The following is a 27,290-nucleotide window of genomic DNA, read 5'->3' on the forward strand; positions in this document are numbered from 1 at the left end:
CAGCCTTCTTTGAGACCCTGGCGACCGCCAAATCCACTTTCGGGACAGTGTTCAGGAACTCGATGTCTTCCGGGGTGAAGACCATGCGCTCTTTAAATTCCTTAGACAGGAAAAACTTATGTTCTGCCTGTTTCCACTCGGTCAAGATAAGCTGTTTCAAGATATCATTGACCGGGAATGATGGTTTGGGCTGCGGTAGGAGTCCCCGGAACAGGCTATCCTGGAAGGATGGCTGCTGCGGCGTCTGTTCCTCCACCTGCATGGTGTGTCGGACCGCTGTTAATAGTTGCCTCAGATCCGCCGATGAGAAAAAGTACTTCCTCGTGTCTTCCATAGGCGGCATGGATTCTGAGGGGGAATCCTCTAAGAGCCCTTCCTCAGAGTCCGACTCTTCTATCCGTGACCGCCTTACCCTTTTTGTGGGGGGCGGAACGGAAAGAGACGAGAGAGAGGCCTCGATCTCCTCGCGGATCATAGCTCGGATATCCGATATGCCCGAGGAGCCTTCCTCACGGACCACTTTCTCCGTGCAGTCTGCGCATAAGGGTTTGGTGTGTCCCTCGTCCAGTCGCCGCAGGCAGACCGGACACTTGCGCACTCGCTTCTTGGCCTCTCTGCCCTTTTGTGCTTCTCTGTCCTAAGAGACGGAGACAGCAAAAAGGGGGGTTTTCCAGCACCTGATATTCCTTTCTTACCCTTGGTGTGAGACCCCCGGAGGTCTACTCACCAGCAGGCTGCTCTCCGTGTCTGCTCTGGCCGACATCTTTTCCTAAGGTGCAGACCGAAGACATGTGGGGAAAATCCTGTTTTTCTCCTCTTCTTTTTCTTTTATTTTTGAATTTTTTCAAATTTTGGCGCCTTTTTTCCGAGGCCCCCCCGCCCCCCCGGTGACGCGGCCGCGCTGACGTCATGCCGCCGCGCCGGACCCGGGGGGATACACTCTACATCGGGACGCTCCGAGGAGGACGCCTGCTATCAGGAGATGCCGGATCGAGCGCTCTCCCCCCCCCCCCCCCCCTTGCTGGCATACCTGTTCAGCCGCTCTGCCCGACGGAGGATCCCTGGAGGTGCTGGTGTCCGGAGGGCGGCTTCCAAGCCCCGCAGGTACGGGGCTGCATCTTCCCAGTGTGACAACCCCACTGGGCAGCGCACTGGGGAAGGATTTCCCTGCCGGGAACGAGCTGCTGGGTTTGAATCCTGCGGGTGAGGGTCCCCACATAGGGTCTCACCTGCACAAGCTCTGCCAGCCCGACCAGAGAGTCGTCCCCCCACGGGCGGGCAGGCTGCATGGAGTTTTCCTTTTTTCCTGCCTCCAGCATACACCTGGAGGCTTCCGCTTGGACTGTCCTGTAGGGACAGGAAGACACTGGTGAGCCGGTGGTGGGAGTCGCTTTTTGTATGTTTTTCCGCTTCCTGTCCCAACAGGGGTCCAGCGGACAACCTCCATGTGTATGCTGTCAGGATGACGAGGGGAAATATTGATGAACTGAAACACACCTGCATGGAGGAACAGTCCAAAATTTCTTCCCAGTGTTGTAGAAATCTTATTTCTATCTCCAAAAAAACATTTGGTGGAGATAACTGCGGCTAAAGGGGAATCTACAGGGTATTAAATTCAAGGGTTCACTTACTTTTCCTCCCATCACTATAAATGATGAGCAGTGTAACTATTTGTGTTACTAATGACACTACTTGTCCTTAATTGTGACTTGGATACCACCAGACCACATTAGTAATCAATGCAGAAATCAAGGGAATTCAAGGGTTCACTAACTTTTTCTTGCACCTGTATCCGTCAGGGGGGTAGCAGAGGCAAAGTAATGTTCTGCAGATGTCAGGTCACTAATATTGGAGGTCTCTTGCCCTTCTAGGATCACAGAAGTTAGCGGTGGATCACTGACCCAGAAGGAGCTTGCTCTGTCCACGCTTCTCAACACGGAGCCTGAAGCCGGTGAAGATGGAGAACGCATCGTCGCTGGGACTAAGAACGCACTGGAGTTGTGGCTGGAAACCCTGCGACAAGAGGAGGTAGACATTTCCTCCTGCGCGTAGGGCAAGATCATCAGCCACACTTATCAGCAGATATGCTGCCCATCACAGTGCCCCCAGAGGTCTCGGCCCACATGACAAGACCAGCCCCTGTACTGCACAGCGCCCCCAGAGGTCTCGGCCCACATGACAAGACCAGCCCCTGTACTGCACAGCGCCCCCGGAGGACTTGGCCCACATGACAAGACCATCACTGAATAAATAAAAGGGGTTTATTCCCGTTTGAAACAATTCTTGTTTTGTTTTCTCTGTGGAAGAATGGCATCGCCTCCACCAGCCCCGTCAGCGAGTACGAAAGTACAAGTACATTATAGACTTAAACAGATAAATATGCAGATGACGGCGATTCTGGTATGACCTAGGCATTAACCCTTCAGTGCCAGGAAAGAGATCTGGAATATGCTGTAGAGGCGGCTCTCGGTTCCTCGCCCTGAAGGGAACGCACACTTCGTAAAAAGCAGGGCAGTCTTTGGAGTTTGTATACAAATGAAAATATATAGACGTCTATTGGCATTCATCTCTGTACAGCGTCCTGTAAATACACGGAAAAGAAACGGTGAGCAGAAGAAAAAAATATACATAGAAAGGCGTTATACACCAGGGAAGGGGCGTAAAAAACATCCTGAAATATACTTCATATCCACCGTTGAGGGAAGAAGCTGAAACTATCAGAAGATAAATTGGCAGTACACATTTGCTGCCTGTAGAGGGCAGCCTACACTAGTCTCTAACACCCTCTACAGGCCTACAAAGGTATTGCAAGCAACAGCCCCCTGTGTGGAATGATGTGACTACGTATAAAATGATTTTTTTTAAAAAGTCATTTTTGATCGTTTCCAGCCGATTTTGGTCTCAGTACTGGAGATATGTGACAAAGTAGTGATCAGCCTGACCTGGCTGATAACAGGGAGCAACAGAATGCATTACTTCATCTGTCTGTTCTCGGGGTATGCCATTAAATAAAACCTCTCACGACGTGAAATAATCCTCTGAAGTCTAGTAAAAACTGGAATCATCTGATTCTAACATGATTGGCGCAGTAGGTGGAGCCATAATACTAAAATCATTGCTTGGTTGATTCCATGGATTAAAAAAAACTGTTCACATGGTGCTCTCTGTACATTCCTGCTGTCCGTGTGCTCCATAGAACATGGCATCCCAGGAAGGGGCCTATGGGAAACAAGTCAGCCATGCCCTCACTGGGGTGTGGCCTCCTGGGTCAGGTCCCTCCTCGGTGCCTTAGTCCAATGATATAATGTCCGGCCTGCATCCCGGTAAAGTAGGGGTGGAGTTCTGAGATCCGCTATGTCCGTGGCTTTCCCGTAACGTGTTGGTGGATACAATGCTGCTTATCCGGCTGGCGCCGTTGCTTGCCCCGTGAGATCCAGTCATGGCCTGGGTTAGTGGGCTCATGTAATGAGATGGCGGGGCCCGGTACTGGAAGAAATGATTGAGGGTGTCTTGTTCATCCAGGGAGGTGATAACGGAAGGGCTGTAATGCTGCAGACAAAGGAGGAAAAGGAAGTTATAGCGGGAAAGAGTACACAAGCTGACACATTTAAAGGGACAGTAAAGTTATAGGTAACAAACATCTTGGGGGTGCGGGACGGGAGTCACCACTAGAATGATGGTGGGACCGGGGAGATCTAGAGTCCCCTGATGATAGTGGGATTTTTTAAAAAAAAGGGGGGGGGGGGGGGATTTGGATCACCCCTACGGCGGTTGAAAAAGGGAGGGAATAACCCTTATGCCGGCAGGGGTTGGCATGATGGGGTCAACCCCGATGAAGCTTGGAAGAAAGGGAAGGGAAGAGAAAATCAGAACCATGTGCGGATTTTAATTAGTCACATGGTAAACTGATTTTCTTATTTGTGCTGTGATTGGCTCAGAAGAGGCACATGACCAGCACTGGCGGCTCCTCCATGGGTATTTTACAACTGTGGCAGGAAAGCGTCCAACCTGTGATCTCAGCTAGAAAGCATCGACCTCCCTGAACATTGTTTACATCACTGATCTATAACCGGTGGCTCTTCAGCTGGTGCAAGACTACAACTTCCAGCATGCCCTGTAGGTGAACAGTGGGCTGGAGACAATGTATGTTTCCCGCCTCATTCTATAGGGGGTGAGCATAGTAATAACATGGAGTCCAGCGCATCCATCCCTGAGTCATGAGCTTCAGAACAAGGGCCCTATGACAGTTCTTCAGGTCTCAGCTATGTTATTCCTGTCAGGGACTGGAGAACAGGCTGCAGAAACTTTCAAGCACTTCTGCCTCTGGAGGTTTTCTTGCACTCACCTGATTTTCCGTTGTCTGAAGGAAGGAGAAGATATCCAGACCTGCGAAGAGGGAACAGGAGACGGTGATGTACATGAGGCCAGCGGTGCCAGCACCCCTGGGTAGACGTTATAACAGAGGGCAGGACAGTGCAGTATGCTGCTGGCATTTATGGGGTTGCCTGGACTTTTACTATTAATGATGTATCTTCAGGACAGGTCATTTATAGTCGATCCATAGGGATCTGCTGCTCAGGATCCCAACGATTAGCTGTTTTTCTGGGCCCACTGGCAACACTGCAGTGGCTCGGGTTGGTACTACGGGCACAGCTCCCATTGTATTCAGTGCATCACCAACCTGCACTGCTGCACTACACACAGCGCCATCTGCTTCCAGTGCTGTCCATACTGACAGCAATGCCAGGAATACCAAATGGCAGGCCCCTACTAATCAACTACTGATGACCTATCCTGAGGATATGTAATCAATAGTAAAAGTCCAGACAACCTCTTAAACCCCTTCTAACCCCAGGATATAAATGGACGTCCTGGATGGAAAGCAGTTCCTGCGAATGGACATACTTTACAGATTATAGATTGGACGGGCTCAGAAGCTGACAGCTTAGAAGACACCGATCTCCACTGTTATGTGGATCCAGCAAAGGGCCTATGATGGCTATTATTAGTGATAATACATTGCAGTACCGAAGTACTGCAGTGTATTATCAGTGTGATTATAGCATCATAAGTTCAAGTTCCATACAGAGACATAAAAGATAAGAATAATTAAAGAAGACCAAAAAAAAATTACACTGTTGGAATTGTCACCTAAGTAACAACACATACAATAAATGGAATACAGTTTTTATCCTGCAGGGCAAAAGCTGTAAAAAACACAAATAAAGGTGATCAAAAAAGCAGAACGTACCCCAAAATAGTATCAATAAATGCTACAGCTAGCCACACAAAAAGCAAGCTGTCATAAAGCTCCGTACATGGAAAAAAAAGGCTGGGTCCCCACTGGTCGGGTTCCGGGCGGAAATCATGCGGATTGGCCGCATTGAAAAAACGTGAGATATCCGCCGGGAAAGCGCTGCTTTAAAACCCGCGGCACTTAGCTGTGGGTTTTGAAGCGGCCCGGCCGCACGCTTTTCCATTGTGGCCGGCGCTCCCGTAGAGGAGAGCATGGCCGCAGCGGAAAAAAATTAAATTAAATAATGGACATGCTGCGGTTGGGGAATCCGAGCTGCAGCGCCGGCTTCTGCCGCGGCAGATTCGCGGTCCCATGTGGACGAGATTTCTGAGCAATCTCGTCCACATGGCTGGCTAATCCCGGGATTAGTGGCCGCAAGCGGATTTGCCGCAACTAAATTCCGAACGGAATTTCAGCGGCAAATCCGCCCAGTGTGAACCCAGCCTAACAGTTCTGGGACTATGAAGGCAGCAATGCAAAAATAATGCATAACGAAAGAAAGAGTTTTTAATTGTGCAAAAACGGGAAAATCTAAAAAAAAATACATGTGTATAATTTTGGTATTGTTGTAAACGTAAATGATTAAAGCTGTAAAGAAAAACAACGGCAGAATCCATGGGGTTTTTTTTCTTCCGCCCTGCAAAAATATTAATATAATGTATGATATAATTTTCATGTACCCAGAATACAGTACAGATAAAAACTACAGCTCATCACACGAAAAACAGCCCTCGTACGGCAGACGGAAAAAAAAGTTATGGCTTTTGAAAAATTTGAGATGAAAATCTCAACTAAAAAAAATAAAAATCGTTGTATCCTTATATTCAAAATAGGCTGTGTCACCAAGGGGTTAAAGAACCACTCCAGGCAAAATAAGTGCTAGACCAGAAGGGGGCAGAGCAAGAGACAGGGATTCTAAGAGTGCTGAAGGGAGAGTCATGCTCCGCCCCCTCTGTTCTATTCAGAGAACCCCTTTAACCCCTTGAGTGGCACGCCCGGAAATTTTCCGGGGACGAGCTCCACTGCTCATAGTGACATAGCCCGGAAGATTTCCGGGCTATGTATCACTATGGGAGCTGCAGAGCACAATGCCACAAGCTGTGACATTATGCTCTGCCTGCACAGACCCACACAGAGCAGTGCAGGACTTTGAAAAACCAGCAGAAGATATTGCCGATATGTCGGCAACCTCCTACTTTGTTTACAGGTTGCCATAGAGACCATCGGCTTGTCAGAAGCAAGCCGATGGTCTCTGTGACAGGGAGAGCTTGGTGCTTGGCTATCAGAGGACAGCTAGGTACTAGCTCTTACAGCAGAGATCAGAGAAAACCTCCGATCTCTGCTGTGTTAACCCTTTACATGCTGCAGTCTATGTGACTGCAGCATGTAAAGGGCTGTCACTGCAGCATGTAAAGGGCTGTCACCATCGGACCCCTGGAATGTGATCAGGGGGTCCTGATGGGTCCCTGTGGAAGTCCCCTAAAGGGACAAAAAAATAAAAAAAATAAAAATAAAAAAAGGTAAAAAATTATAAAAAAAAATTATAAAAACACTTGTCTTCCTTTACTTTGTAAAAAAAATCAAAAATACAATCACACATGTGGTATCCGTGCGTCGTAATGACCCAGAGAAGGAAGTTAATACATTATTTAACCCCTTAATGACATGGCCCCTTTTTTTCTTTTTTCCCCATTTCTTTTTTTCCTCCCCCCTGTTTAAAAAATCACAACTTGTCCCGCAAAAAACAAGCCCTCATATGGCCGTGTCAATGGAAAAATGAAAAAGTTATGGCCCTTGAGACGCAACTGCAAAACTAGTTGAAATTCAATGATTAGACCATTTTAAAAAACCTGCCCTGGTGGGCACGACAGGGTGGTAGGAAACCCACCACCTAAGGGGTTAAGGAACCCTCCCTGGTCCAGACTATCATGGTCATCAGAGTGCTGATGCTGGAAGAATTGACCCCTCAAATTTACCTTGAAGGTCACTCGGTACTGGGAAGGTTCGGTGGTAGTCGGGTAGAGGAAGGCTGGACAGGTAATCGCTGCCTATGGTCGCCATAGGGGGGCTTCTTAGAACAGACGAGGTCTGATGGTCTACACTGATCACCCTAAAAAAGGGACACAACAGTAAGACTGCGCGGGCGGGTCACATCAGCAGGTCGCACCGGTATTGTTTCCCCTGTAATGTTCTGGATAGAGATGCCCCCTGTTCTCTAATATCACGAAGGGCCAAGGTACGACAGGAGCTTTTACCCTTTGGATCCGACAGAAGGTATGGCAGCTGAGGTGATGGGGCACGGCCTCTTGGGCGCAGGTTCATCTTCGTCGGATGAGCTGTCCAGGGTCAGGTCGATCACTTCCACCTTCTTCTTGGTCTCGGTGTTGTGCTTGAGGTCAGAGCTGAGGTTGTAGATTGTTCCTGCTGGAAGATGACAAGAGATGAAGAACTCACTGGGAGGGAGCTCAGAAAAGGAGGAGGAATGAGACATCTCGTGAACACGAGCGGTTACCGTCAATGCCGCCGTACGAGCTGGGCTGGAGCAGGTCCTGCTTTTCCTTTTTGGGTTTCATCGGACACCAGGATCCGTCCTCCATGAACTGAATCTCATCGCAGTCGGTGCAGGAGTTCAGGATGTCCATGAAGAGACTGGATAAGTGACAGAAGGTACATAAGCAACTCTACCACTAGGAGGCTCCACCTCTACATGGCACTTACTGTAAAGCCCCATTTACATGTAAAGATGATTGCTCAAAATTTGTTCAAAAGATAAGGGGAATGACATTTTGCATAAACTAGTAAAAGGCACTAATGCCCATCAGTACTTTATCAGCTTAATTAGCATGCAAATGAGCCTCCAGGAGCTGCTGCAGAACTCAGCAGCAGGTCTGAGCTCTGTAATTAGCTCCATTGTTCAACCATGGGCTGCTAAGAGAAAACAATAGCAGCTCCCCCTGTATATAGCAGCTTGCTTGTTGTTTTCAGCTATGGGCTGCTCAGAGAATACAATGTTATCTCCTGCTCCCAGCGTGCGGTCTGAACAATGGTTTTTATGCTGAACTAAAAGTCATTGTTCATTATGCGATACTGTCTGCCATCACGTTTCATGTGGTGTGCCAGGGCTGTATAGCTTAGCCAATTACATGTGATACTGTCTGCCAAGCCACTGTATCTAAGTTTGTCATGTGATACTGTCTGCTATGCTGCCGTATCTAAGCCTATCATTAGACTGCATGCTGAGTTTCTGCAGCACAGGGCTTGTTCACGTTAGTCTCGGAAAACTGAGTCAAAGGTGCCCGTGTCAGATTCTGCAGAGATAAGTTGGGACTTAGAGAAGTCATCATAGCAGTCTGGGCCGGTTGGAAAAGAAAATGGAAAGTGAATGACCCCAGCAGAGGGTACGTCACTGGTCATTGCTGGAGGTAACTATACTGTAATCACCTATACAGTCTGCAGAGTGCCTGGTAATATGTGCCGCCATATGGTCATTGTATTGGCATAATATTGGTCATTGTATACATTTTTTTCCTAGTAACACTATGGTGGTATTATGTGCTCATGATCTATGTTGTTATTGGTAATATTGATCTTTATAGTGGTTATTTATAACAGTAGGGTGGTTGTCCTATGTGATCATGGTGTGGCGGTATAATCTGTCCCCTCTAGACTGGTAATGTTAATCTTGTTAAAGTGAGCTTTGTTCAGTGACAGTATGGAGGTAATTATGCGGGTCATGATGATTGGAGTGATATAAGTGTGTTATTTCACATTTATACAGTACCGCTTCATGCCCATGGCCGGGTCAGATTCCGACTGCGAAATCTCGCAGCAAAATCAGACCTGTCAACCCCCAGTGACTCTATACTCACCAGTCTGGAATCGCCCTGAGTGTCTCGACCGGCGTGTATGCGTTGTGCAGTCCACTACGCGCTGACACTGGGCTATTACGCAGATTTCCGCGATACTTCCGCTGTGCTCACAGCTATGGGAGGTGGGGAGTTCTCCTTCAATGGAAGTGTTCAAACAGAGGCCAGACAGACAGATTTAGTAAATCCTGCATTGAGCAGGGGGTTGGACCCGATGACCCTGGAGGTCCCTTCCAACTCTACCATTCTAGGATTCTAATCCACACGGAGTAGTCGCAGGTACTCATCCTACTGCAGACTCACCCGTCTATGATGAGCATGTCGTACGGCGCCTTCTTGTCGCACACAGGACACGTCCATGTTGGCTTTTTCTCGTTCATCTGAAGGTAGAGGGCGGCATCGAAGCACTGGAGGTGGGTGCAGGTGATGGCCCTACAGGGCACCGTCAGACGCATCTTCCCTAGCTGCAGAGGACAGAAGACGGCCAGAGCTGTAACAACTCACATGATATAATACATGGTGGGTGCTTGATTTAAAGGGGAAGTGCACATTTACTCCACATTATCCCCTGTACGTTTATAGGATTGCTTCTGTCTCACTCACCGGACACATAAGGGAAACCCGCAGGCTGGTTGTGGCGATCTCGCTGTCGGGGTCGGCTGTCAGCTTCTCTTTTACTATTATGGTAAAGATCAACAACTATGTGTGAGTAACCAAATCGGAAGACAGATATTAAGGGTGGGTTTGAAGAGAAAGGACTCACTCAGAGCTCTGGAATGATCCGGGTTACGGATGCCTTTTGCGCGCAGTTTCTGCAGAAGGGTGACTGACGTCAGCTGCTTTACCAGGTACACCGACAGCGAGTAATTCTGAAAGACGAAAAGTATAAGAAAATTCGGTCCCATAGACGCACTCACTCCCTGCGCCTCCCTCCCGCAGAAGCGCCCGCACAAGGGGAGGCCACGCCTCCCGCAGGAGCCCCCCCACACACAAGGGGAGGCCGGCGCGCCCCTCCCGCAGGAGCCCCCCCCACACAAGGGGAGGCCGGCGCGCCCCTCCCGCAGGAGCCCCCCACACACAAGGGGAGGCCGGCGCGCCCATCCCGCAGGAGCCCCCCCCACACAAGGGGAGGCCGACGCGCCCCTCCCGCAGGAGCGCCCCACACAAGGGGAGGCCGGCGCGCCCCTCCCGCAGGAGCGCCCCACACAAGGGGAGGCCGGCGCCCCCCTCCCGCAGGAGCGCCCCACACAAGGGGAGACCGGCGCCCCCCTCCCGCAGGAACGCCCCACTCAAGGGGAGGCCGGCGCCCCCCTCCCGCAGGAGCACCCCACTCAAGGGGAGGCCGGCGCCCCCCTCCCGCAGGAGCTCTTCACACAAGGGGAGGCCGGCGCCCCCTCCCGCAGGAGCGCCCTACACAAGGGGAGGCCGGCGCCCCCTCCCGCAGGAGCGTCCTACACAAGGGGAGGCCAGCACCTCATTAAAATGAATCTGAGCACAAACATCTTATAACACTTACTCTGCCAAACTCAGATGACCAGTTCACCACGATGTTGTTGGGCACGGTGGAGGACAGCCGAATGAGCGGGGAGATGTTGATGGGTCTGCTCGGCCTTTTGGGCTCCGCTCCATTCTTGGTGGGGGGTAAATAACCCTAGATGTAGGAAACAATTCTATGAACGTCATGTTATTACTGCCACCTTCTCTCACCAAATACTTTGTGCTTCGATTGCTCACATATTTCAAGATCTGTGCTGGCTGTCAACAAATGGAAACCTTTATGCTAATATTCATAGACTATACCCCCTGATCATGTGACACAGCTGCAAGATACATAACAAGCCGCTGTGTGGAGGTCCTTCATGATCCCTAGAATGAAGGGGCCAAGGCGTTACCTCAAGAACAGGGGCCCCTATTGATTCTCCTCCTCCACAGCGCCAGCCGCAAGCCTGTGCCAGGCAGGTACTACGTATCACTCCTAATCAGAGCTGGCATCGTGCGCAGAACATACTATAGGGGTCCGCTGTCCCTACACTACAGTCACCTCCCAATCACAGGGGGTCCTAGCCGTATCTATATAACATAAGCACGTTCGGATGGCGAAGGATGCAACGTTTTACTTACCGGCAGCGGGCAGAGCTTGCCATTCACCTTCACGAAGAGGTTGGGAGGGAAATAGTCTTCCTGCGGACAGCTGGTCTCACACAGACAGAACCTGCAGAGAGACGCAACGTTACAAGACGAGCTTCATCACCCCTCCCCCGCCTCCGTACAGATACCAGCCGCTGTGACTACACCCCCATATAATGATGGCTGCCACCCCGCTGTCCCTGGCGCAACAGAGGAAATGTTATTTTTACCAAGCAGGAAATTGCGCTTGTTAACTCTTCGCTCACCTCTGTGTGTCTTATGGTGCAATAACCCCCAAACTAGGGAGGAGCCCTGCAGGGGGCGACAAAAGCCCAGTTTACCCTAAAGATTAGATAAGTCGCCTATAACCCCACCCTGTAAACATATGACCCTCACCACAACCCACAGCAAATTCTTAACCCCTTCTGCTGCACCAGTCTTTTTTTTCCCCCTATTTTCTTTTTTTCCTCCCCACTTTCTCATAACTTTGTATTTTTTGTATTTTTATTTTTAATGTAGTACAGCTAAAAAAAAATTAAAAAATATATATTTTCTGTCACCATCTTTATTTTTTCATCTATCGGGTTGCGTGAAGGTTCGTTTTTTTTGAAGGGCAACTCGTAGTTGTAATTGTTACCATTTTGGGGAACATACGACCTTTTGATCACTTTTTATTCTTGGAGATGGGAAGACCAAAAAAAGTGCAACTCTGTCATTGCTTTTTTTAAAAAAAATTTCTGACTGCATTCACTATGTGGGATTAATAATATGATATATTAAGAATTTAAGCTGTACTAATTCTTACATGGTTTTTGCTATGCAAGGACTCGGGAAAGGAGGTTTGAACTTAAATTTTTTTTTTAATTAGTTTTTTTTTTTACTTAAAAATTTTATTTTTTTTTAAATTCCCAAAGGAGACTCGAACTTGTGACCGTTTGATCACTCATGCAGTATAAATTAATCAGATTATGCTGTATTCTGACTGCTGTCCATGGCAGTGTCGGGGGCCTTAGCCCAGCTGCCATGATACCTGAAGGCTCACCATGATCTCATCGCTGAATGGGTCAACAACTGTGATTGGTGTTATGACAGATGGGGGTCAAAGATGTCCGCCACCTGCTGTGAATGTAGCGGGCTAGTCTTCCTGAGCTCACTGCATACACAGACACCTGACGTGCGCAGTACATGTATGGTGCATGTGGGGAAAGGCTCAGAGGAACTGTTTGGGTCAGATGCCCTATGTAATTTGTCCTATTAGGTAATAGAGGGGGGTCTTTACCTGCGCTGGGGGACCGGTCAATAGGTTCTTAGTGCCTAAACTAGTGCAACATGAAGTCTGGACGAGTGCCCACGTTGTTTCAGAAAAAACATACTTAAGTCAGGAGAAGAGTCATGGTGGAAGGGCCCTGCTGGCTTGGCTAGATGGGAAGGTCTCTTTCGGTACGTGCAGAGGGAGAAGCCTGTCAATCTGGCAGATAAGGGAGAAGTCTGGGAGGGAGCTGCTCCCCATTCCTGATGGGATGTTTTTCTGAAACGACGCAGTGTAATGTGGAGGCCCGTCGTGGTTCGGACAGGATGAAGCTAGTGGCAGGATGCCTTTAAGGAAGGAGTGCAGTGTAGATTATGGGATACTCTAGTCTCTGACATATCCGTCCAGCAGCATAGACAATGGGGCGGCTTCTCCGCCAAGTATACACTGACAGCCCCCACATTCTGTAGTGCCCATAGGGGGGCGCTAGTGGTGAAAGTGACCTCTGTACTAGGGACAGAAGACCCACCCAGACTACAAGATGACTGAACTCTTTAGAAGGGTCCTAAAGGGAGCAGAAGCGCTTTGTACGGGCCCCCATAGGATTCCCTTTACGGGAGACAGTCACCCAGCGGGATGAGGGGGTACACCGCATTATGACAGCTACTTACCTCAGCTGAACCTGGACTGTGTAATCGCATTTAGCACCAGGCAGGATGTCTCTGAAAAGGAAAAAAGGCAATCATGATATTGGGCATGCTGGGAGCTGTAGTTTCACACCAGCTTTAGGACTGGGGGACTGGCTGTGGAGCTATTGTAAACCACGGCGACATGGAAGACTCACCTGGAAGTCAGGATTTGGTGGACTTGTTGGGGCGTTAGGGCAAAGCTAAAGTGGGCCTCCTCGAAGCGCTGCGTGCTTGTGGAAGCTGAAGGAATAGACAAAGAGAGACTGTCAGCAAGTAGGAATTGAGGGCAAGAGACAACCAGATGGAGGAACGGATCTAAAAAGCAGGTCCCTTAAAATCAGACGTAACCGTTAATGCGCATTTTCATGCAAACGACTTTTGCGCGGTAATCGTCCCGTGTGAATGCCAGGAAGTATTCTGAGCCACCTTGGTGCCAACAAGGTCTGTAATGGGTTAACTACTGTCTTATTGCTCCCTTGGATGGGGTAAGGGTGTTCAGTTTAGGCAAATAGTCATCTTGAAAAAAAGTTGTATCCTGCCCACCGATCTAGAAATTGGGGGTCCCCAAATGACTGAAGAGGACGTTGCGCAGGCACGGCGCTGCTGTATTCAGTCTAATGACCGGGCTGGAGATCGCCGAATGTCTGAACTCGGTAATTAGTGAAGTGATTGGAGCGTCAGCCTCTGTCCTGTAGGGACCCCCGTTCTCCAGTTCAGTGCAGTCCCAGCAAAAGGACCCCCGTCCATCATGGTTATTCCCTTTCCTGAGGATAAGTGATAACTTTATGACTTGGTACAACCCATTTAACCCCTTAAGAACGCGGATCTTTTTTGTTTCTCATTTTCGTTTTTTCCTCCCTTCTATTAAAAAAAATCCTTCTTTTGACGCGGCCCCTTTTTCTTTTTTCATTTTCATTTTTTCCTCCCCCCTTCAAAAAAATCATAACTCCTTTATTTATCCATCGACGTCGCTGTATGAGGGCTTGTCTTTTGCGGGACGAGTTGTATTTTTCAATGTTGTTATTTAAAGTACCATATAATGTACTGAAAAACTTTTAGTGGAGAAAAATGAAAAAAAAAAAACGACATTCCTCCATCTTTCAGTGCGTCTTGTTTCTACGGCGCACAAACTGCAACAAAAGCGACATGACAACTTCATTCTATGGGTCAGTATGATTGCTACAATACCAAACTTGGATAGGATTTTTTTTACTATACTACTTTTTTTTTTTTTTTTCAAAGACATTTAATTTTTTTCAATTATTTTCTGGTCATTTTGTGCGCTCAATAACTTTTTGATTTTTCCGTCAAGGTAGTTGAGCGAGGGCTCATTTTTTGCGGGATGTCCTGTAGTTTTCGATAGTACCAATTTGGAATACATACGACTTTTTGATCGCTTTTTATTGCGTTTTTTCTTGGAGACAGGTTAACTAAAAAAGTGCATTTCTGGGATTCTTTATTTTTTTTTTTGGACGATGTTCACCGTGCGGGAAAAATAATGCACTACTTTGATAGATCGGACTTTTACGGACGCGGCGATACCAAATACATATTTTTATTGTATGATTTCGATTTTTTAATAATAGATATGGTAAAAGGGGGGTGATTTAAACTTTTTTTTTTTACAATTAAAAAAATTTTATTGATTTTTTACATTACTTTGAAGTCCCCCCGGGGGACTTTAACATGCGATGCTTTGATCGCTCCTGCCGTATGACGTAATGCTATAGCATTACGTCATACTGATTTTTCACAGGCAGTCTATCAAGCCAGCCCACGGGGCTGGCTTGATAGGCAGTCTGGTAAGGTAGCCCTGGGGCCTTTCATGACGCCCCCGGCTGCCATGATACCTGCAGGGCTCTCCCGATCTCACCGCGGGGGGGCCGTGCGGGACCCCGGAACATCGTTCGGGGGATTTAAATGCTGCTGTCAGAATTGACAGCCGCATTTAAATGGTTAATAGCCGATCGCGGGTATTGCTATCGTACCGGTACGTCATGGAGCGGGAAGGGGTTAATGTAGTGAAACTTTAAAAAATTCCAAGTGGAGTGAAATGGAGGGAAAAAAAATCCACCACCTTGCTTCTACGGCGCATGCACTGCAACAGAAATGACCCGATAACTTTGTTCTATGGGTCAGTACGATTACTACGATAACAAATTTATATGGTTTTTTTGCTGTACTATTTTTTTTTTCTTTTACAGATATTTGATTTTTTAACACCATCTTCTACCGCCATCTTCTGACAGCCATACCTTTTTTATTTTTCCATCGACAGTTGGCTCATTTTTTGCGGGACCTCCTGTAGTTTCTACTGGTACCACTGGTAGGACTTTTTGAAAAACTTTTTAGAAAATTTTTTCTTGCAGACGGGACGACCAAAAAGGTGCAATTCTGGCGGTTTTTGTTTTTTTTCCTGACGCTGTTCACCGAACGGGTTAAATAATGCATTACTTTGATAGATCAGACTTTAACAGTCAAAGCGATGCCAGATATGTTTTGGGGTTTTATTACTTAGATTATTTTATTAGGAATATGGCAAGGAGGGGGGAGGGGTGTTTAAACTTTTATTACCTTTTATCTTTTTTTTAATAACTTTTTAAAACTGATTTTTACATTATTTTTTACTCCTCAGAGGGGACCACAACTAGCGATGCTTTGATCGCTCCTGCAGTATGATGTAATGCCTTAGTATTACATCATACTGCGATCTGACAGGCAGCCTATCAATGGTTTATCAGCGGCTTGCCTTGCTCAAGTCCCTCCCCTTGTGAACACACACTAATGGCCAATTTACATGCAACGATTATCACTCAAAATTCGTTCAAACGAGTGAAAGTGAGCGATGATCGTTACGTGTAAATGCGCGGCCATCGCACACTATTCGTTCACTTGGCGTTTATCGCTCAGTTTCAGCCTGCATAAAAATAGTTGTTAGTTCGTTCGCTTGTCGTTCAGTCTTTCAAAACACTTGCGGGGAGGGGCGATTGTTCCCCAGCTGACCACAATGACTCCTGCAGGAGAAGACAATGGCTTTTCTTTGCACTAATTAAAAACCTCTGGCAAGAGATTCTTCGCATAAACACACCTGAGCAAACAACATGTACGGTACTTACATGTTACCACTACCAGACCATCCGGCTAAAGCCACATTACATGATTATCAATTAAACAAATTAATTTCCAACTTTTTTGCATACAAATGCTGAGCATTTACACATACAGATTATCACATGAAGTCCTCGCTATTACCCTCATTAGCTGAAGTAAACACTACATGTTGTTTGCTCAGGTGTGTTTATGTGAAGAATCTCTAGGGGGAGGCTTTGAACTAGGCACTGTCTTCTGGCAGAAGTGAACAAGTAGTTATTGTGTTTAGCAAACAATCACCCCCCCCCCTCCCCTCCAGTCATTAGTGTTTCAAAGCACTTAACAAATGTCATTTAAACTAGGTGAAAAGCAAACTAACAACCACTTTTATGCCGGCTGAGACTCAGCAACAAGTGAGGGAATAGCGCACAACGGCTTCACATTTACACGTAACAATTATCCTCTGTGCCGGATGGATCTTCTTTCTTCAGCACAGTGAATGCCTCCGGACTTGCTGGACGCATGCACAGTGCAAATTTTTTAATCCCCTGCTTTCCCACGGCACAGCCACAGTGACAGCTGCGTATGTGCAGCGGATTGGACGGCTTCCATTGACTTCCCGCGGGACCCGCAGACAAAAACGGAGCATGCTGCGATTTCTTCCCACGCGTGCGATCTGCGCGCCGGGAAAAAAAAAATTCACATTCGCATGCTAATTCATCCCTATGGGTGGCTAGAGCTGCAGATCTCCCGCACAGGAGACACGCGTGGACATTGGGCCTTAACGAGAGAAATGTTGAGGATTTCAAATGATCTTCACATGCAAACACTCATCATTTGAAAGCAAAAAAGACGTGGAGTCGTTCAAATGACAATCATTGCGTGTAAACGAGCCATAAGGGAGCAATTATTAAATAAAAAAATAAAAAAGTAATAAAAAGGTTAAAAGAAAAACTCTTTGGCCATATTAATAATAAAACTAAAATACATATTTGGTATCGCTCCATCCGTACAAATCTGATACGCAGTATTTACCCCGCACAGTGAACATCGTAAGGAAAAAAAATAAAGAATGCCAGAATTGTGTTTTTTTTAGTCACCCCAACTCCAAAAAAAAAAAATATTAAAAAGGGATCAAAAACTCAAAAACAATATGCAGCATGTTTATTTTTTTTTTATTTCCGCCGCGGCCGCGCTCTCCTCTATAGGAGCGCCGGCTGCAGCGGAAGAGCAAGCGGCCGGGCCACTTCAAAGCTGCCGCGGGTTTTTTCGCAGCGGTTCTCCGGGCGGAAATCTCGCGGTTTTTGCTGCGGCCAAACCGCTGGATTTCCGGCGGGAATACGCCCAGTGTGAACCCAGCCTAAGGGATTAAAAACACATCACATGCGTGCACAGAAATAATGCAATACACAGGAAATACGCAACAGTTTTGGTCAATGAAGCTAAGTACGGCCGTGTGAATGAGCGCTTGTAGATGCCTGGATGTAAAGGAGACAGTGGCGCCCGGTACGAAAGAACGAGTCTACAGATGACCCACAACCGACCGCTGCAGACCAGACCTGGATGACTGCGCCCGCCATTTAGAGGGTCGTACGGAGGCGTCAGACTCACCCAGTGTGGTCGGTTTGATCAGTTCATTGTAAACATCATAGAACGGAAGCCTCTTCATCTTCACATCCGGGTGGACTGGGTGTATGGGCGGTGATAGGTGCTGAATGTCCGTCTCGTGTTTGGGGCCGAGCATAGGAATAGGTGGCAGCACAGATGAAGGAAGAGCGCTTGGCATGGCACTGCCGTCAAACCCCAGGTGGCAGACGGCTCCCTGTGACAGCGAGTTGGCATTGGGGAGTGCCCCAGCCTGCATGTGCAACATGGTCAAGTCTGTGCTGTTGAGGACCTTGCGCGGGAATCTCCTTCGGTAGAGCTCTTTGATCTTCATCAGGATGGTCGGGTTGCCGCCAGACCGGAGCAGGTGAAGCGCCTTGGAGAGAAGCTCGTGTTTCCTGCCACTCTTGTTCCTGCCAGCAAAACCCAGAAGAACTTGCAGCTCGGAGACTCTAAAGCTCATAACCATGTGCTGGGGGGAAAGAAGAAGAAGGATGAGCCAAGAACAAAGAACTCACAGGTCCTCAATGGTCACCTGATACCAGACGCTACTTGTTATGGACACACCTAGGGAAACCACAGTGTGAGGTCACTGCCCATAGCGCCAACCTCACCAGTACGGCAGATGGCAGGAGAGCGAGGGCTTCATAATAACCCCATTCTATCTTCCACCAAGGAGATCCACCAGTAAATAGTGACCACAGCCATCACCGTCCTATGAATCTAGAAGCGTACCCCGTAACGTCCCCTGTGGCGGACGTGGAGGATCGGCCGTAACGTCCCCTGCGGCGGACGTGGAGCGTCGGCCGTAACGTCCCCTGCGGCGGACGTGGAGCGTCGGCCGTAACGTCCCCTGCGGTGGACGTGGAGGGTCGACCGTAACGCCCCCTGCGGCGGACGTGAAGCATCGGCCATAACGTCCCCTGCGGCGGACGTGGAGCGTCGGCCGTAACGTCCCCTGCGGCGGACGTGGAGCGTCGGCCGTAACGTCCCCTGCGGCGGACGTGGAGCGTCGGCCGTAACGTCCCCTGCGGCGGACGTGGAGGATCGGCCGTAACGTCCCCTGCGGCGGACGTGGAGCGTCATCCGTAACGTCCCCTGCGGCGGACGTGGAGCGTCGGCCGTAACGTCCCCTGCGGCGGACGTGGAGCGTCGGCCGTAACGTCCCCTGCGGCGGACGTGGAGCGTAGCCCGTAACGTCACGCCAGTCGTGATAATATAGTAGTAATGGCGGGGACCCCACAGTCGTGATAATATAGTAGTAATGGCGGGGACCCCACAGTCGTGATAATATAGTAGTAATGGCGGGGACCCCACAGTCGTGATAACGTAGTAATGGCGGGAACCCCACAGTCGTGATAATATAGTAGTAATGGCGGGGACCCCACAGTCGTGATAACATAGTAGTAATGGCGGGGACCCCACAGTCGTGATAACGTAGTAGTAATGGCAGGGACCCCACAGTCGTGATAATATAGTAGTAATGGCGGGGACCCCACAGTCGTGATAATATAGTAGTAATGGCGGGGACGCCCTCCTATCCTGATAGCTTAGTAGCAGCAGGTTCCCCTGTAAAGTCAGGAAGCTGCAGAGTTCTCCTAACATAATACAGCAGGCTACCTTATCATGACAGGGGACTCTGCCATTGCTAGCAGGTTTATCATGACATGACAAGGGGACATACCACTGCTAAACCATCATATTACAGGGGTCCAACGGCATTAATACTACACTATCTCGACAGGGGAGAACCCCCAATGCTGGGTTATCATGTTATTGGGGGCTCCAGTATTACTAGTAAATTATCGCGACAGGGGGCCTGCCAGCCTGATAACACTATTATGAAAACGTTGCAGCAGCGCGGCCTTCTATATCATGATAGTGCAGCTGTAGCATGCTCCCCCTGTTGTGATAGTGGGCTCTCTTACAGCTACGCTATGTCACGGCAGCATAGCTGTACCTGCTGTAATAACATAGCAGTAGCGCCCCCTCTGTGGTGATGAGGTAACAGTATACAGGGGTTAGTGCCCAGCCCTGCGCCGGCTACACATAGAGGCCGTGCGGGCAGGCATATTTCTTTTTTCAGCCGCACTTAAGCAGCGCTGCTGATTAGAGCCACCTGATTGGCTCTTCGGCACCACGTGACTACACAGAGTGCACGCGGATTGCCTTCAGCAGCCGTGCACTACACACTACACTTAATTAGGGTTTAGGGTTAGGGTAACCTAAACCTAACCCCAACCCTAAAACTAACCCTAAACAGTAACCCTAAGCCTAAACCTATACCTAACCCTAAACCCGTGCTGCTTAACTGTAGTGTGCAGTGCACGGCTGCTGAAGGCAATCCGCGTGCACGCTGTGTAGTCACGTGGTGCCGAAGAGCCAATCAGGTGGCTCTAATCAGCAGCGCTGCTTAAGTGCGGCTGAAAACAGAAATATGCGTGCGGCAGGGGGCGGCAGTACATCCCGGCCTCCGCTAGGCCTCATCTCCGTCCCCGACATCTCCTAGATAACTACGCGGCTCCCCATCACCATTCCCCGCAGGCACCTCGGCCGAGTCCCGCGGCTTCTACCCGGTCCCGGTACCTTAAGCTCCGCCATCTTGAGACATGGTTCGGGATCTGGAGAGAGCCAGGGACCGGGGAGAAAGAGACAGCCGGGGCCGGAGCGTGTGGGAGGCCGCTGCCGGGAGACGGACCGGGGCCCGCCATTACTAGAGCATCACGACAGGGGGGACCATTACTATATTGTCACTACAGGGGTCCACCATTGCTATAGTGTCACGATAGAGGGGGCCCCGCCATTACCATAGTCACTACTGGGGTCCCACCATTGTTATATTGTCACGGTAGTGGGGGCCCTGCCCTTACTTCACTACAGGGGGGGCCACGCCATTACTACAGTATCAGGGTAGTGGGGGCCCTGCCATTACTATATGGTCACTGCACGGGTCCACCATGTTATATTGTCACGATAGTGGGAGTGGGGCCCTGCCATTACTGTATAATCACTGGGGGGGAGGAGGGGCACGCCATTACTACAGTATCACGATAGTGGGGGCCCTGCCATTACTGTATAATCACTGGGGGGGGGGGGGGCACGCCATTACTACAGTATCACGATAGTGGGGGCCCTGCCATTACTGTATAATCACTGGGGGGGGGGGGCACGCCATTACTACAGTATCACGATAGTGGGGGCCCTGCCATTACTGTATAATCAATACAGGAGGGCCACGCAATTAGTATAATGTCACAAAGGGGACGCTGCCATTGCTCTGGTATCACGACAACACGGCCATTGCCACATTATCACGACAATTAAGGAAACAGTTGCTATTGCTGCGGTATCACAATAACAGAGGAACGATATTGAAACAACGTGGGGGGAGGGGGGTCACATGCTGCCATTGTCACAACAGAGGGATACTGCTGTCATTGGTAGAGTAGCACAACGATAGGGGAAGGGGTATCACGACAACTGAGGGGTCACTGCCGCTGCCACGGCATTGAAATTGACCTGGGGAGGGCACGCTGCCATTGCTACAGTATGATGGGGGGACATTGCTATAATATCACAACATGGAGGGGCTCTGCCATTACTAGGTTACCGTGAAATATCAGAAGAACACTGGTGGGATCCAAGGGGGTCATTCATGTAACTAACGGGGCGGGGAGGGGGCAGATAATTCCCATCACCAGGACCCCTCACTGGTACCACTCTGGTAGTCAGTAGGCACGGTACATGGGTGACATAAGGACACGGGCAGCTGCTGGCTGACATGTATCAGGCAGCATTCCGTATGAAACCTGGCAGCGACCGGACACCGAGTCACCCGCTGCCCCCGACCATTGTTAATCATTAATACTATCCAGTATGCCACGTGAAGACATGGCGCACACCACTGGGCACCACCAACCCTCCGTGACCTTGGAAACCAACCGTTGGCACATAAGGACTTCATGCCCACATCATCGCCCTCTAGCAAAAACTTTCTCCCCCTCCCCAGTACACTACCAGTCACATGATGCCACCTACCTCCCACTGCTGCCCTCCCCCATCATCACCAGCCTGATACTAATGCCACACTGTGCCAGTCTGGGCAAGAGTGTAATGAGCCATGTTGTATCTGCTGCAGCTGATATTCTGCTACAGTGTAACATTATTTCTTCCTCCCCTGACAATGAAAACATACTGATACAATGTAGCAGAGGACACAGAATGGCAGAGTGACCTGATGGGGCACACAACAGGACCATGGGGTCACAGCGAGCCCCGATGGGGGATACATAGTAGGGCAGGGGGGTAACAGAGAGCCTTGATGGGGGACATACAGCAGGGCAGGGGGCAGTGGGGAGGGGGGGGTTACAGACAGCCCCGATGGGGGACATACAGCAGGGCAGGGGGCAGTGGGGGAGGGGGGGGTTACAGACAGCCCCGATGGGGGACATACAGCAGGGGGGGGGGGGGTCACAGAGCCCTGATGGGGGACACACAGCAGGGCAGGGGGCATCAGGGGGTCACAGCGAGCCCCGATGGGGAACACATAATAGGGCAGGGGGGTCACAGAGAGCCTTGATGGGGGACATATAGCAGGGCAGGGGGAGTCACAGAGAGCCCTGATGGGGGACACACAGCAGGGCAGGGGGCACCAGGAGGTCACAGAGCGCCCCGTTGGGGGACACAGCAGGGCAGGGGGGTCATAGAGAGCCCCGATGTGCCATCTACAGAGGCAATTCATTACCGTTTCCCCACAAATCACTGCAGCCCGGGCAGGGTTCATGCAGGCAGCACAGGGTTAATCCAGTCCCCAGGGGGCGTCTTTGTTAAGACCCGGAGCCTGCAAACCGCCTAAAATGTAAGCTGAGAGCCCAACAAGGGAGGTGAAGACCCTCACAGGAGACCCTAATGCAGGCAGCGCTGAGTGCAGCTCCAAAGGCTCTGCAGGCATCGTACTCACCCGGGCAGCTGGAGGGGGCGGCCTCTCCTTGCAACCCCCCTTTCATTAAAGGTGCAGCCTGGGTACCCCCCGATCTCCTCCGGACCCCCAAACACCGAGCCAAGAAGAGAAACCAGCAACACACAGATCCACAAGCTGCACGACTTTCACTTTATGGAAGTGACTCTCAGGAAATGCTCAGGCCGGCTCACTAGCACCCCCGGTGGTGGGCACAGGAGGCTGCACTGCCCTTCCTCCACCTCGTGCACGGAAAGGACTGGACCCAAGAGCTTGCAATCTAGTAATCAGCAGGATGCTCAGCCATGTTCTGTGCATCTGCCTCCTGGGAAGCTGGGTGAAATGCGATATGGCGTCCGCGCAGGGTGCGCACCCAGTATGGGCGTATTCACACCGGCAAGAAACGGACACGAGAATGGACATTGCATGGATGCCATCTGTGTGCTGACCATACCACAAATCTGTAAGGGCTCACTCACACTGGCGCATGCGGCTTCAGTCTGTGAATACGGTGCATTCCCTGCGTATCTGGCCCTGACGCCATTTTTTTCTGCGCAGCAGCGGTTTTCACATGCCCAAAAAATACCCAAGCAGGTTCATGGATTTCATGCGGAAATCTGCAGCAAATACGAATGTTTACGCACTGCCATTGATTTCAATGGGCTGTCTCTGTAATACGGAGGAAAATAGCATAGATACATATGTGAAAGACGCACGTTTGAATATCCCAATGCGTATTAGGGCTCATTCGCACGGGCGTAGAGTATGCTAGTCTGTGAATACAGTGTATTCCGCAAATATTGATAGACTGAATCACTTAATCAGGGAGTATTTCGGCCCCTTTTTGCAAACTGTTTGCATATTTGTGCACCCAAAACACAACGCAAGGAGGAACTATTGTTACGCCTGAACACGCGGTCCGACTCACTGCGCGTAGTACGGACCAGCATACAACATGCTGCGGGGTTTTGTGCGCAGATGTGAATGAAGCCATTGAAATCAGAGGGTCCTGTTCTCTGCGCGTAAAAAATACTCCGAGTATTTACGCCCTTGTGAATAAGACCTTACACGGATAAAAAGTACAAGCGTAATACAAATATGCCCCTGAGAATAAGCCCTTCACTGTGATGGCAAGTCTCCGACCAGTATAGCGCATGCACACACAGACATGAAATACGCTCGTCTGAATCCCCCTAGTTATGGAGCAATGCAGGAACTGTGGATGTCCAGTTGGATTTCAGGGCTCTTGGAAAGCTGGGTGATAACTCCTGCAGTTTGGTTAGCCGGGTTCAGACCAGTGTTTGGCGTTTTGATTTCCTGCTGCATCTTGGAAACAGAAAAACGGAATGCCGGATCCGTACATGATGGAAACAGGCGCACCAGATGGGGTCTATTGACCATAACATGATCTGTCGGCTTCCGTCCTGCCCTGCGGCATTTAACCAGACAAAGTAGTGCCACGTGCTGCGCTATATCATCGGGGATTTAAATGGAAATCTGCACTAGAGGTTGTAGACTGATGCAGATGTGAACCCAGCTGTACCTACCCAGCTTTACCAGAACATGATAGATGACTGTTTAACACCCAGTTGAGGCAAAGATGAGCGGCCATCGGATCACAGACAGATCAGCAGGCGGTGAGATGAGCGGCCATCGGATCACAGACAGATCAGCAGGCGGTGAGATGAGTGGCCATTGGATGACAGACAGATCAGCAGGCGGTGAGATGAGTGGCCATTGGATGACAGACAGATCAGCAGGCGGTGAGATGAGTGGCCATTGGATGACAGACAGATCAGCAGGCTGTGGGGTTGAGGCTGGGGTGAGCGGCCGTCGGATGACCTACATCAGTAGGCAGTGGGGTTGAGGCTGGGATGAGCGGCCGTCGGATGACTGACAGATCGGTAGGCAGTGAGGTTGAGGCTGGGATGAGTGTCCATCAGATGACAGACAGATCAGCAGGCAGTGGGGTTGAGGCTGGGATGAGTGTCCATTAGATGACAGATCAGCAAGCAGTGGGGTTGTGGCCAGGATGAGTGGCCGTTGAATGACAGGCAGATCAAGGGTTGAGGTCGGGAAAAGTGGCCTGAAGGTTGTAAGTTCAATTACTGCATGGTTCAGGTAGCCAGCTCAAGGTTGATTCAGTATTCCATCCTTTCAAGGTTTGTAAAATGAGTGCCCACCATGGTGGGTGGTAATAAATAAATGACCTAAATTGCTGCAGAATAAGTTGGTGCTATATAACAATTTTTTTTACAGAGCCGGCTGTGGGGTTGAGGCTGGGATGAGCGGCCGTCAGATGATAGATCAGCAGGCAGTGGGGTTGAGGCCAAGATGAGCGTCCATGGGATGACAGACAGATCACCAGGCAGTGGGGTTGAGGTCGGGATGAGCATCCATAGGATGACAAATCAGCAGACCGGGATGAGCGCCTATCAGATGACAGACTGATCAGCAGGCAGTGGGGTTGAGGCTGGGATGAGCGCCCATCAGATGACAGGTAAGCAGGCAGTGGGGTTGAGGCCAGGATGAGTGGCTATCGGATGACAGGCAAATCAGCAGGCAGTGGGGTTGAGGCCGGGATGAGCGCCCATCAGATGACAGGTAAGCAGGCAGTGGGGTTGAGGCTGGGATGAGCGTCCATTAAATGATAAGACAGATCAGGAGGCAGTGGGGATGAGGCCGGAATGAGCGGCTGTTGGATGACAGATCAGCAGGCAGTGGGGTTGAGGACAGGATGAGTGTCCATCAGATGACAGACAGATCAGCAGGCAGTGGGGTTGAGGCTGTGTTGAGTGTCCATCAGATGACAGATCAGCAGGCAGTGGGGTTGAGGCTGTGTTGAGTGTCCATCAGATGACAGATCAGCAGGCAGTGGGGTTGTGGCTAGAATGAGTGGCCGTCGGATGACAGACAGATCATAGGTTGAGGCCAGGATGAGCAGCTGCTGGATGACAGGCAGATCAAGGGTTGAGGCCGGGAAGAGCAGCCATCGCATGATAGACTGATCAGCAGGCATTGGGGTTGAGGCCGGGATGAGCGCCCATTAGATGACAGATCAGCAAGCAGTGGGTTTGAGGCTGGGATGAGCATCCATCGGATTACAGACATTAGCAAGCAGTGGGGTTAAGGCTGGGATGAGTGTCCATGGGATTGCATTGTACTGAGCCTCATGTGGTGCAAAGTGTTAAGGCAGCAATAATACAGTCCTAAGTTCTTACTCATGACCTGAAGGTTGTAAGTTCAATTACTGCATGGTTCAGGTAGCTGCCTCAAGGTTGACTCAGCATTCCATCCTTTCAAGGTTGGTAAAATAAGTGCCCACCTTGGTGGGGAGTAATAAATAAATTACCTAAATTGCTGTGAAATAAGTTGATGATATATAAGAATTTTTTTTCTTACAAATCAACAGGCAGTGGGGTTGAGGCTGGGATGAGCGTCCATTGAATAACAGATAGATCAGCAGGCTGTGGGGTTGAAGCCAGGATGAGCGTCCGTTGGTTGATAAGACAGATCAGAAGGCAGTGTGGATGAGGCCGTAATTAGTGGCTGTCGGATAACAGATCAGCAGACAGTGGGGCTGAGGCTGGGATGAGCATCTATCAGATGACAGACAGATCAGTAAATAGTGGAATTGAGGCCAGGATGAGCGTTCATCGGATGACATACATCAGCAGACAGTGGGGTTGAGGCCGGGATGAGCATCCATTGGATGACAGACAACAGCAGGTAGTGGGGTTGAGGCTGGAATGAGTGTCCATGGGATTACATTGGATTGAGCCTCGTGTGGCGCGAAGGGTTAAAGTAGCAGAAATGTAGTCCTAACCTGAAGGTTGCAAAATTAATCCCTGAATGGTTCAGGTGTTTGGTTTAAGGTTGAGCCATCCTTCAGAGATCAATTAAATGAGTACCCAGCTTGGTGGGAGGTAATAAATAAATTACCTAAATTGCTGGGTAAATTGGCGCTATACAAAAACCAGGATTTATTTATTTTTTTTCAGATCAGCAGGCAGTGGGGTTGAGGCCGAGATGAGCGGCCGTTGGATGACAGACATCAGTAGGCAGTGGGGTTCAGGCTGGAATTAGCGGCCGTCGAATGACCTACATCAGTAGGCAGTGGCATTGAGGCCGAGATGAGCGGCCATCGGATGACAGACGTCAGTAGAAAGCGCTGCGGAATAAGTTGGCGCTATACAAATTATTATTATCAGCAGGCTGTGGGGTTGAAGCCAGGATGAGCGGCTATCGAATGTCAGACAGATTAGCAGACAGTGGGGTTGAGGCTGGGATTAGCGGTCGTTGGATGACAGACAGATCAGCAGGCAGTGGGGTTGAGGCCTGGATGAGCATCCATAGGAAGACGAATCAGCAGGCTGTGGGGTTGAGACTGGCATGAGTGGCTATCAGATGA

At 49.7% G+C, this 27,290-nt stretch overlaps 2 protein-coding genes across 5 annotated transcripts in view; one reads left to right on the top strand and one right to left on the bottom strand.

Moving 5' to 3' along the window:
- The window catches only part of LOC136633184 (nucleoside diphosphate-linked moiety X motif 17-like), a 36,441-nt gene extending 34,141 nt beyond the window's left edge, over window positions 1-2,300 (top strand). For 2 of the 3 annotated variants that reach the window (XM_066608720.1, XM_066608721.1), the window contains exon 9: window positions 1,872-2,300. In XM_066608720.1, the coding sequence (XP_066464817.1) occupies window positions 1,872-2,052 (181 nt within the window). In that variant the 3' untranslated portion in view covers window positions 2,053-2,300. The remainder of the gene's footprint in view (window positions 1-1,871) is intronic. The other variant, XR_010793240.1, reaches the window with a different exon arrangement.
- Window positions 2,244-23,050, bottom strand: PIAS3 (protein inhibitor of activated STAT 3). Of its 2 annotated transcripts, none has more exons than XM_066608719.1 (14): window positions 22,883-23,050; window positions 17,929-18,394; window positions 13,383-13,467; window positions 13,210-13,260; window positions 11,284-11,374; window positions 10,679-10,813; window positions 9,926-10,031; window positions 9,766-9,839; window positions 9,466-9,626; window positions 7,809-7,945; window positions 7,552-7,717; window positions 7,273-7,406; window positions 4,346-4,386; window positions 2,244-3,549 (listed from the first exon to the last, which is right to left on the bottom strand). In XM_066608719.1, exons 2-14 carry the CDS (start codon window positions 18,389-18,391, stop codon window positions 3,289-3,291), a joined length of 1,905 nt encoding a protein of 634 aa, XP_066464816.1. In that variant the 5' UTR covers window positions 18,392-18,394; window positions 22,883-23,050; the 3' UTR covers window positions 2,244-3,288. The 2 variants fall into 2 exon arrangements, with proteins under 2 accessions (XP_066464816.1, XP_066464815.1); XM_066608718.1 differs by having other exon boundaries at window positions 7,552-7,720.
- Between the last annotated feature and the right edge of the window lie 4,240 nt (window positions 23,051-27,290).

This window comes from Eleutherodactylus coqui, chromosome 6, assembly GCF_035609145.1.
Source record: "Eleutherodactylus coqui strain aEleCoq1 chromosome 6, aEleCoq1.hap1, whole genome shotgun sequence".
Classification (NCBI taxonomy): domain Eukaryota; kingdom Metazoa; phylum Chordata; class Amphibia; order Anura; family Eleutherodactylidae; genus Eleutherodactylus; species Eleutherodactylus coqui.

Coding starts and splice junctions, on each gene's coding strand:
- PIAS3 (XM_066608718.1), bottom strand. CDS start 18,391: ATGGTTATGAGCTTTAGAGTCTCCGAGCTGCAAGTTCTTCTGGGTTTT. Junction 13,468..17,928: donor GATCAAACCGACCACACTGG/GTGAGTCTGACG, acceptor CTATTCCTTCAG/CTTCCACAAGCACGCAGCGC. Junction 13,261..13,382: donor CACCAAATCCTGACTTCCAG/GTGAGTCTTCCA, acceptor TTTCCTTTTCAG/AGACATCCTGCCTGGTGCTA.